General features: G+C 46.9%; 1 protein-coding gene across 1 annotated transcript; it reads right to left on the bottom strand.

Annotated features, from left to right (window-relative positions):
• Positions 1 to 565: 565 nt before the first annotated feature.
• TMSB10 (thymosin beta 10) lies at positions 566 to 1,611 on the bottom strand. The gene is made up of 3 exons (XM_025405654.1): positions 1,521 to 1,611; positions 1,122 to 1,236; positions 566 to 850 (listed from the first exon to the last, which is right to left on the bottom strand). The coding sequence occupies exons 2-3, from the start codon at positions 1,219 to 1,221 to the stop codon at positions 816 to 818; spliced, it is 135 nt and encodes a 44-aa protein (XP_025261439.1). The 5' UTR covers positions 1,222 to 1,236; positions 1,521 to 1,611; the 3' UTR covers positions 566 to 815.
• Between the last annotated feature and the right edge of the window lie 9,842 nt (positions 1,612 to 11,453).

Below are 11,453 nucleotides of genomic sequence, written 5' to 3'. Positions count from 1 at the left end.
TCTAATGGCTAATGCTTTTGTGGGAGGTTCTGAACTAGGGTTAAAAGACAAAAAGCTCTTCCCCCTCTCCCCTCCCCCAGTTCTAGTGTTGCTTCCTCTAGTTCTGACGTTCCCGTTGCTGTATCCCTAGATCCCGCCTTTGTTTTAAGCTCCAGAAGAAAGCCTTCCGGAGACTTTGTGACCTCACCCAGTTTCCAACATTCCAGATTGTCTTTGCTTTCTCCCCAGACTTTAAAATCAGTGTTCCCTTCTGAGTCAGCTAGGAGGCCGGAGGGAAACAGTGGGGCTTTCGAAGCTTATCAAAAGCAAACCTTGCTCTTTTGAAAAAGCATTTTCCAAAGCAACTTGGGGACAAAGTGGGGTTAAATTGTACACAGATTGCTTACGAGCAAGAGTTAAGCGACTAACAAGACATGAAATCTTACGGAGAAGTAGGTAAAGCCAAAATTAAAAACTCCCTCCGGGTCAGCCCATTCTGCGACCCACCTCCTCCCCTCTGCGGCAGGGGGCTTTGCTGCAGTGGCACTGCCCACGTATACTCAACCAAGAGACTCAGACCACGCCAGCCATGCCACGAAGTGTGTTTTATTTTCATTATTCATACAAATAATTTTCTATAATATTCCAGGGCAAACCGGAGAATTTGGCAGTCCGATTGGGGGGGTCCCTTCAGAGACCCACAGGCCGGTGGCATCGGCGCGGAGTGCCCAGGTTCACAGTGCAGCTTGTGGCTCGTGTCCATCTTGCAGGTGGCTCTTCCTCCACATCACGACTGGGGTCTCGAAGATGACGGGGGTAGGAAATCCTCCAGGATTTTAGGAAATTTCACTCCGCTTCTCCTGCTCAATGGCTGTGGAGAGCGGGAAGCGGGCGCTGGAGGGGAGCTGCAACCCCCACCCGCAACCGAGGTGCTTCCCAGTGTGGGCGAGGCACCCACGAGGTGTGGGGATTTAGGAGGAAGCTTGGGGCTGGGGAGAGACAAGGCGCTTTGTGAAACTGAAAGAGTGGCTGGGGCCGCCCAGACCGCGGGCAACGGCCGGGTGCGGGGTGAAGGAGAGGGTTTGCAAGGAAGAGCAGGGTGAGGGGCTGGACTGGGGCGCGGGAGACCGAGGCACACTCACTCTCTTTGGTCGGCAGGGTGTTCTTCTCCTGCGTCTCCGTTTTCTTCAGCTTGGCCTTATCGAAGCTGGCGATTTCCCCCATGTCTGGTTTGTCTGCCATTTTCTTAAAACAATCCTAGTGGGCAAACGAAGGCGCTTGACCTGGGGCTGGGGGCCAGCGTCGCCCTCTGCGCTCCCCGCCGACGCCTCTCGACGTGGCACTCGCGCCAAGGCGTGGCGAGCAGCCCCAAGGCCGAGGATCTGGGCGCGTCCGGCACCCCCCTTCTCGGTCCCAGGGCGTGGTCGCCGGCCCCTGCGTCCCGTCCGAGAAGGGCGCCTGTCGCGGTTGCGGCGCGCCTGTCCGGTGCACAGGATCCGGCCACACCCTGGGTGGGCCCCCAGCCCCGACGCCGCACTCACCGTGTAGTCGGGTTCCGAGCCCGGGATCCTGGTGCTCCCACTCGCGTTGCTGCAGCAAGAGACAAAAGAGCGGCGCCCGCCCCTAGCCTTATATACGCCGCGCCCCGCCCCGCCCCTCACCCGCCGCAGCAGGGGCGGCGCTGGCACCCGAGGGGCGGGAGCAGCGCGGGCGGCTCCTCGCCCTGCCGCGCCCTCCGCTGGGCTGCCAGCCCGGCTGGGCGCGGCTTCTCCCGTGCCCGGCACCCCCAGCTCACAGTGTGCCTTGCGTGGGAGCTGTAGTCGCCGCCAGGGTGGGCGCTAGGTCCCCGGGTTTGCTTTTGCGGCTACATTTCCCCCTTTCCGGGAATCTGCTGTTCACCCCGCAGAAAGGATATGGGACCGACTGGGGAGGGTGTGTGGTTTTGTGCGTGTGCAGATATGATGTGTAGCCGTGGGTGTGGATGTGCGGGCGTGCACGCGCACTCTGCAGCAGTCCTTGCTCTGGGAGACGCCCCACCCCTGTCGCCCCCTCGCCTCTTGCTTTTGCTCCTCCAGAGTCCCCTTCCCTCCCCCACTTTTCCTCTCCTCAGGGAGGCTGAGTCCTAAGCTGGTCCTGCACTAAAAGAATTCGAGCCGAGGGTCCCGTAGTGGAGCGGGGAGCGGGGTCGGGGGGAGGGGAGGAGGAAGGGGAGGGGAGAAATAGGTTTCCAGCGCTCTTTGCTCAGGTTGGGGGCGGTTGCCCTCTGGTCAGTCGTCCCATGTTCCCTGAACTGGGCGGTTCCAGCAGGATCGTTGGCGTGGCGGGTGCTCCTTAAATGCTGTTAGATGCATTGTGTGAAGGGCTGTGGTGAGAACAGGGCGTCCCGAGAAGGCTCGCAGTGTTCTTTTTCTCGCCGAGCTCCTGGAAACACTGTTATCAGCGGGTGCGGTTTTCCTCCTTGAAGTTAACCTTGAGGATAGTAGAGACCCACATGCCTACAAACGTTCTTGTTTTTCTTATTAACCCATTGTAGGAGTGGCATACTGCAATTATTCACATCTTTCTTAGAAAAGTTGTATTTTCAGCCTGTGCAACACCGTTAGGTAATAAGTTCCATAAATTACCAGCCCAGGAGTTAAGGCTGGTTATTCTTTTATTTGTCCTGACCTTTCCTTTTTCAAGTGTGAAGTATTACCAAGCCCTTTAAAGTGGGATTTGGTGGTAACAGCCTAAATTCGGTCCTGATTTTATTTATTTACTTTTTTTGAGACAGGGTCTCACTCTGTCACGCAGGCTGGAGTTCAGTGGTGTGATCACGGCTCATGGCAGCCTGGACTTCCCTGGTTCAAGTGATTCTTCCTCCTCAGCCTCCTGAATAATTGGGACTGCAGGCGTGCACCAACACTAGCGGCAAATCTTTTGTATTATTTTCGTAGAGACGAGATTTCACCATGTTGCCCAGGCTGGTCTCGAACTTCTGGGTTCAAGCCATCTGCCTGCCTTAACCTGCCAAAGTGCTGGGATTACAAGCCTGAGCACCACTGCCCCCTTCTCCCCTCCTGATTTTACCTGCTTTTCTCACTTTCCTTCAGTGTGTTTGGAACAGTGGGAAGAGAGCTTAGGCTTGTGTGACCTTGGGCAAATCTTTTCCTTAGTTTCTTCATCTATAAAATAGCTTTGGCATAAACTTAGATAAAGAAGAGGCATCAAGTGGATACTTTTTTTTTTTGAGACGGATCTCACTCTGTTGCCCAGGCTGGAGTGCAGTGGTGTGATCTCAGCTCACTGCAACCTCTGCCTCCGGGGTTCAAGCGATTCTTGTGCCTCAGCCTCCCAAGTAGCTGGTATTACTGGCACGTGCCACCATCTCCGGCTAATTTTTGTATTTTTAGTAGAGATGGGGTTTCACCATGTTGGCCAGGCTAGTCTCAAACTCCTGACCTCAAGTGGTTCGCCCTCCTTGGCCTCCCAAAGAGCTGTGATTACAAGTGTGAACCACTGTGCCTGGCCTCAAGTGGATACTTAAAATAGCAACGTCATTGGAATATCACATTCATATTTGATGAGTGCATTGGTTAACTTCTGCTGCAATATGCCATGTAACAAACCAGCCAAAGCTCAGGAGCTTAAACAATTATTTATTCTTGTTCCTATATGGGCAGGTCAGATGGTGCTGGGCTGGGCCAGGCTGGGCTTGGCTCCAGACTTTGGATTGGATCTAGGTTTGCTCCACAGGTATCTTATCCTCTGGCTGATTCTTTGGTGATGGCAGAATAGCAAGAGGGTTGTCTTGCAAGATAGTGTAGAAATGTTAAAGTGTCAAAGCATGTCATATACTGTCATGTTTGCTATCATCCTATTGGTCAAGCCCACCATCAACAGAGTGGGGAAAATATTGCACCTATGGTAAGAGAGGGAGGGTAGTGAACATTTCTTGAATGAAAGCGGAACTTCACAGGCAGGGTCGGCAAATAACTGTAACACACAGACCCCAAAGTGGCTTAATGCAATACAAGTTTATTTTATTTTTTGAATTTTGAGATGGAGTCTTGCCCTGTAGCCCAGGCTGGAGTGCAGAGGCATGATCTCCTCTCACTGCAACATCTGTCTCCCGGGTTCAAGCAATTCTCCTGCCTCAGCCTCCCGAGTAACTGGGATTACAGGCATGCACCACCACACCTGGCTAATTTTGTATTTTTAGTATGGATGGGGTTTCACCATGTTGGCCAGGCTGGTCTTGAACTCCTGACCTCACATGATCCACTCGCCTCGGCCTCCCAAAGTGCTAAGATTACAGGTGTGAGCCACTGTGCCCAGCCTACAAGTTTATTTTCTACTCATGCAGCAACATTCTATGCTGATATTGCTGGTCAGGCAATTCTTTTCTATGCAGTGACTCAGGAACTCAGGCCCCTTCTCTCTTATTACTCTTCTCTCCTCTAGGTCCTTGAAGTCCACACCATCCAGTCAGTGGACGGGGAAAGAGGAAAGGCTAGAGGCCCACACTAGAGTTTTTATGGACCAGGCTTGGAAGTAGTCTCCAATACTTTCGTTCTCATTTCTTTAGCCAGAGCTCGTTCACTTGGTTTCACATAACTGCAGAGGAGGCTGGGAAATATAGTCTAGCTGTCCCTAGGAGAGAAAGAAAGCAGGGTTGGGTGGTCTTGGAGTGGTCTCTGCCATACACTGTTGAAGGATCTGCTAAATAGAAAGTAAAAATAACCAGATTTTCAGAGACAATGACTCTTTGGAGGGTTTCACTGGCACTTGACATCTTTTCAGTTGCAATGCCAATAATTGTTTAGGTATTATTATAATACATTCCCAGGCCCCACCATTGACCTGGGTGTAGGAATATTCAATTGTACCAATTTGGACCCATGGTGAACTTCCATTCCAACTTCCCTTTATTGAGAAAACAAAGGAGTTGACTTCTAAATATAGCTATGGAGACATATGTTTGGTGACTGAGTGAGTATGCAAGACTCCCAAACAAAGGAGCTTTAAGGGGACTTGCAGACAGACATTCCTTATTCTTGCTCAGTGCAACCCTGTGGCCCATCTCTACCACAGCAGGCAGCCTCTTTGGCATTCATTGCTGAAGGACAATGGTCAAATTTATGTCTCAGCCAGTCCCATGGGCAGTGGTTTTAAAACATCTTCATATTCTTTGACATTTTCCCACCATTTCTTGGGTACAGACTGGCCTTAGTGACTTTATTTTAGTGAATAACACATGGAAGGAATGATGCCTTTGTGACTTCTGAGGCTAGGTCGTAAAAGACCACATGGTTCTTTCTGACGTTCTTTCAGGATACCTCCAAGTTGTGAGAAAACCAAGCATCTACAAGGAAAGGCCACATGTTGGCATTCCAGCCACAGCCTCAGCTGAGGTCAGAGCCAATAGCCAGCATCAACCACTAACCACACAAGTGAAGGAGCCTTCGAAGCTTCAAACTGCCTCAGCTAATGCCAAGTGGAGCACAGATGAGTTGTCCCTGCCTAAATTGCAGACTCATGAGCAAAATAAATGTAGTTGTTTTAAGACACTAAGTTTGAGAATATTTTGTTACACAGCATTAGATAACTGGACCACCATGAGGTAGATATATTATAACCTGGTGATTCCAGGCACTCAGATCTCATTTGGGGATTTTTTCCTACATACTTAATGTAACACACATATACTTATTCAATAAATGTCTACTGAATGCTCACAAAATATCTGGGAGCATTCTGGCTGTGGAAGATACAATGAAACTCTCCAGTTACAAATGTAGTGTCAGTCAATAATATTCATGGTCATGCCTCGTATTCACTTATGACTTGGAGTGCCACTTACACATGACAACATTTCAGCCTGCTGCTGGGAACAGATTTTATACTGTTCACAGATGGAATAGACAAAGCTGAACTACTAAACTGCAATGATATTGCCATTTTCTTTGTCAAGAAGGATGTTCTGGAAAATGTAGAACTAATAAGAGGAACTAAGAAAGTCTTGATGACTGTCAACCTGGTGGGGGTGGGGGATGCCTTTGGAGGCTTGCCATGGGGCTTCATTCCTCAGACTTGTCCAACTTGACACTTTTATCAGAGACTGGAATGAGGATGTAGATAGAATAATGATTATGTTATGAAGGATGAACCTCTAAGCTCCAAAACCAACTGGATCCCGTGAAGAAATGAACAAAATGTGATGAGATAAACCTGATAGAGACAGATGTGGAAGCCTCCTGGCCCTAATATTAATCCTACCAATACAGGGAGAGATGATTAACATGGTTAACTGGCAAATGGCAGTGAAATTTGTGATTGTATGGATAGGAAGAAAGAGTCCAGTCCAGATTTCCTTTAATGTAAGAAAACCATTCACTCCTGCTATAGGACCTTTGCCCTCATTTATGCTCTTCTTGGTCTAAACATACGCATTGTGCACATTCTTCCTTCATTTAGGAACCTGCTTAAGTGTCTCTTTCCTCAGAGAACTCTCCTTGGCCCACAAACAGAGCAACACCCTTGTCATTCTCTTGTCCCTTAGTGTGTTTCAGTTTTCTTCATAGAATCCAGCTCTAACCAATATACAAGTAAACATGTTACACATTGATTTCTTTGTGTATTGTCTATGTTCTGCCATAGAAAATGGGAGACCTCACCTGTCTCATTCACCACTGTATCCCCAGCACCTACGGCAATGCCTGACATATAGTAAGTACTCAGTCAATATTCTTTGAACAAATGCATAAACCTGGGCAGTTTCCAGGCAGAGCAAAAAAATGCTTAACTTCCTAATTGAAATGGAATGAGCTACTTTGGGGGAAGTGATCAGTTCACTGTCATTGGAGGCATTCAATGAGAAGAGGCTATCCTCAGTGAGAAGAGGATAGCCAAGTATTTGGACTGTTATAGAGACGGGCCAGAGTAGGCTCACAAGTGAGGAAACCTTGCCCTAGATGACCTCCCTGGTCCGTCTGTTGCTACTATTCCATTTGTGAAACAGTCTCCTTCTGAGTGCCAGTTTTGCCAGCCTGAAAATTTTACCAGCCTGAAAATAGTTGCCAGCCTCACACAAAGGAGGCAGGGGAAGCAAAGAAATCAGGCTGTGAATTCCATGTTTTCCACACCATCAAAATGCTGTATGTTTTTGTAGGTTATGGGGCTGAAGAGCTCATCCAAGATAAAATTGTGAAGAAAATAAAATGGGTGTTTGAGGTTCAGCTTCAGCAGGGATTGTTCTGCTCTGTGGAGAACAGCGTGGGTTAGCGCCTACGTCAACCTTGGCAGTTGCTTAGGTAGCCCAGGTGGCTAAAGGCCACAGTGTGAGTGAGAATGTTACTGTTTGATTTTTCATCTCTGCCGCTAGAATGGCGATGATGACAGCGACTTACGTTACTGAGCAGACACTGTGTTCCAGATTCGGCAGTTAGGACTTCACATGTATTATCTTATTTAATCCTTGACAAAATAGTGTGAAAGAGCAGGATTTTAAACATCTCTGCTTTAGAGTATAGGTATCTAAGGCTCGGTCAAGGTCACACAGCTGGTCATTGGTATTGCTGGGATTTGAATCCCAGTCTGGCTGATTCCAAAGCCTGGGCACCTCACCACTGCACCGCCCTTGCCTAGACCCTGCAGCAGGGTTTGCAAACTGCCAGCCTGGATCCAGCTGGCATATGTATTTTGTCTGGCCACGCTAAATTTAACAAAAACTTCAGCCAGCCCTCAAACATTGGAAGATTTCCGTGCTGAAGATCTAGTAGCACTGGGTCTGTATTTTCTCATGGTAACACCACAGTGAACAGCTGCCACCTTGAAATGAGGCATGTCCTCTTCACTGTACTGGATTTCCTGTCATTCCCTAATGTCTTTCCAGCATGGAAACAAGGAAACAAGTGTCAGTTGCTGCTTATTATATTTGGACTGGTGTTCTGCTTATAGTACAGAAATATTTTTTTTCTTTTTTGAGATGGAGTATCGCTCTGTCACCCAGGCTGGAGTGCAGTGGCGTATTCTTGGCTTACTGCAACCTCCACCTCCCAGGTTCAAGCAGTTCTCCTGCCTCAGCCTCCCTAGTAGCTGAGACTACAGGCATGCGCCACCATGCCCAGCTAATTTTTATATTTTTAGCAGAGATGGGGTTTCACCATGTTGACCAGGCTGGTCTTGAACTCCTGACCTCAGGTGATCCACCCGCCTCGGCCTCCCAAAGTGCTGGGATTACAGGTGTGAGCCACTTTGCCTGGCCAGAAATATTTCTTGATCCTTGGTCTCTGTGTGAGCCAGCCTTCAAGATGGCCCCAGCGAGTCCCTCCTGTTCCCATCCTTGTGTAGCCCTCTCCTCTATTGCACTGGGATTGTTCTGTGTGACCAATGGCATATGCCAGAGATGATAGTATGTCATTTCTGAGATTAAGTTACAAAAGACTGTAATTTCCATTTTGGTGCCTGGCTCTGTCCTTCTCTGCCTTGGATTTCTCATTCTGAGGGAAGCCACTTACCATGTTGTGAGCAGCCCTGTGAAGAGGCCCATGTGGCGAGGAACTGAAGCCTCTGGCTCACAGCCAGTGAGCAGCTGAGACTTGCCAACAACTGCATGAGTAAGGAGGAAGTGGGTCCTCTAGCCTCAGCTAAACTTTCAGAGGACTGCAGTCCTGGCTGTGGAGTTGATGGCAACCTCATGAGAGACCCTGAGCTAGAGACTATTCAACTAAGCTGCTCTTAGAAACTGTAACTTTATGTTTTATGTTGCTAAGTTTTGGAGTAATTTGTTTCTCAGCAATAGATGAACTAATTCACTCTCAAAAATAGGGAGAAAATACATAGAGACAGCAAGGAGAACAGTGGTTACCAGTGGCCAGGGGGAGGGGAGAATGGGGAGTTTTTGTTACTGTACAGAATTTCAGTATGAGATGATGAAAAAGCTCTAGAGATGAATCATTGTGATGGTCACCCAATAATGTGAATTCACTAAATGCCACTGAACTGTACACTTAAAAATATAAACTATATGCTATATATATTTTACCACAATAAAGAAAAAAGTGAAAAAAGTGAGGAGAAAAGATGGAACAAGAGTGCCATGTGATTCAAGAAAAATAAGAAAGCACATTTATTTGTGAAAGTAAAGAATATTTGTATCATTATAAAACCTGCCACAGTAAGAGATCTGACTGTACGTGGGAAAGAGAGGTGACACCAATCTTAATGAACTAGGCCCGTTTTGCTTCTTCACACGATCTGCCTGGCTCCTGCAGGTGTTTGAGTCAGCGGAGCGTACTGTAGAGCAGTGCTTTTTACATTTTCTTTGACCTGAGAAGTCATTCCCCCAAGAAGCACATTAAGTGCCTTTAATATTGTTGCCTAGTCCTCACATGAGCACACACTAATGATACGAAAGTTTTACTAGAACAATATTCACCCTTGCTCTGAATGAAGCACTCTGACCTTCTTTGTCCTATTCTATTCCTTTTCATTAATTTTTTAAAAATGTGAAATAATGATAGATTCACAGGAAGTTGCAAAGATAATAAACTGAGGTCCCTGGTATCCTTCTCCCAACTCTTCTCAGTGGTAACATCTTACATAACTATAATAATTCAGTATCAAAACCAGGAAATCAACATTCACGCAATTTATAGACTATTTCCAGATTTCACCAATTTTTACATATATTTATTTGAGCATGTGTAGTTAAGGGCTTTCATTTATTTGTATATTTTTTTGAGATGGAGCCTCATTCTGTTGCCCAGGGTGGAGTGTAGTGGCATGATCTCGGCTCACTGCAATCTCTGCCTCCCGGGTTCAAGTGATTCTCTTGCCTTAGCCTCCCAAGTAGCTGGGATTACAGGCTATTTTTTTATTTTTTAAGCAGAGATGGGGTTTCACCATATTGGCCAGCCTGGTCTTGAACTCCTGACCTCAAGTGATTCATCTGCCTCGGTCTCCCGAAGTGCTGGGATTATAAGCATGAGCCACTGTACCCAGCCATAGGCATTTTTATTACATGTGTAGAGTTGTATTACCACCATCACAATCTAGTTACAGATTTATTCCATCACCACACAAGGAGTCCCTCATGCTACCCTATTATAGTTGCACACATCCCCACCCATAACCCCTGGCAGCCACTAATCTACATAGTGGACCCTGTCTCTATATTTTTTAAAAAGACAAAAATGAGATCCATCCAAGTTGTTGAGTACTTCATACACTTCTAATTCTTTGTATTGCTATGGTATGGGTGTACTGCCTATTGAGGGACATTTTGGTTGTTTCATATTTGGGCTATTAAAAATAAAGCTGCTCTGAAGATCTGTGTGCATTTTGTGGGGTGGACAGAAGTTTTCATTTCTCTGGGATAAATGACCAGGGTTGGGAGGCTGGGACTGCTGGATCATTTGGTAAGTGTGTGCGGAGTTTTGTAAGAAAATGCCAAACAATTTTGCAGAGTGGCTGTATTGTTTTACATTCCCACCAGCAATGTAGGAGAGATCCAGTTTCCCAGCATTCTCACCAGTACTTTGTATTGTCACTGTTTTAATTGTATTTATTCTAATAGGTGTGGAGTGATATCGCATCATGGCTTTAATTTACATTTCCCTAATGGCTAGCGGTGTTGAATGGTTCCTTTCCATTTTATCATTTTATTACAAATGCTGATTATGACCTGCCAGTTTGATTTTATTACCCACTAATTGGCTGTGACTAGCGGTTGAAGCACCACTGTAGAGAGATCCCTTCATCGGTGGCTTAGCGTCTATTGTTCAGAAATCATCCCTTTCACATCTAAACTCTTCTTTCACCTCCACAAGACAGATGTTTCTGAAATTTTATGTGTAACTCAGATGTCCTCTGGAATCTGACCAAGATCTAGCTAAGAATGATTCCAACTCCTTTTTGATGCTTCCCCATGATTTTTCTGAATTTTCAGGCAAGTTCTGTTCTTATAGTTATTTCTCATCTCAGAGCTTTTGTGTCTCCACATTAATGCACCTCCATATGTAGATAGCCCTTGGCCTTAATTTCCTTTTTCAGAGGAACAATATAAGGCTGGTATGTTCAGTACAACTTTTATCAGAGGTTTGTGGGTTGTGGGGACAGGCAGACATATTTTTAATGACACATCCTTGTGCCATTGGGGACCCTCCTGTGCTTCTCCCAGGTATTCCTAAACTTGCAGTATCTCCACCTACCCCCTAACTTAATTTTATTTATTTATTTTTGAGAAAGGCTCTTTCCCTGTCACCCAGGCTGGAGTGTAGTGGTGCGATCACAGCTCACTGCAGTCTCAACTTCCCTGGCTCAAGTGATCCTGCTTCCTCAGCCTCCAGGCAGCTGCAACTACAGGCGCATGCCCAGTTATTTTTTTTAAATTTTTATTCTTAGTAGAGATGAGGTCACGTTATGTTGCCTGGGCTGGTCTGTAACTCCTGGCCTCAAGTGATCCTCTTGTCTTGGCCTCCCAAAGTGTTGGG

This window comes from Theropithecus gelada, chromosome 13 (assembly GCF_003255815.1).
Source record: "Theropithecus gelada isolate Dixy chromosome 13, Tgel_1.0, whole genome shotgun sequence".
NCBI lineage: Eukaryota > Metazoa > Chordata > Mammalia > Primates > Cercopithecidae > Theropithecus > Theropithecus gelada.
Note: the sequence above shows the minus strand (reverse complement) of the source record. Positions and strands in the feature narration are given on the sequence as shown.

Coding starts and splice junctions, on each gene's coding strand:
- TMSB10 (XM_025405654.1), bottom strand. CDS start 1,221: ATGGCAGACAAACCAGACATGGGGGAAATCGCCAGCTTCGATAAGGCC. Junction 851..1,121: donor CACCCTGCCGACCAAAGAGA/GTGAGTGTGCCT, acceptor CGCTCTCCACAG/CCATTGAGCAGGAGAAGCGG.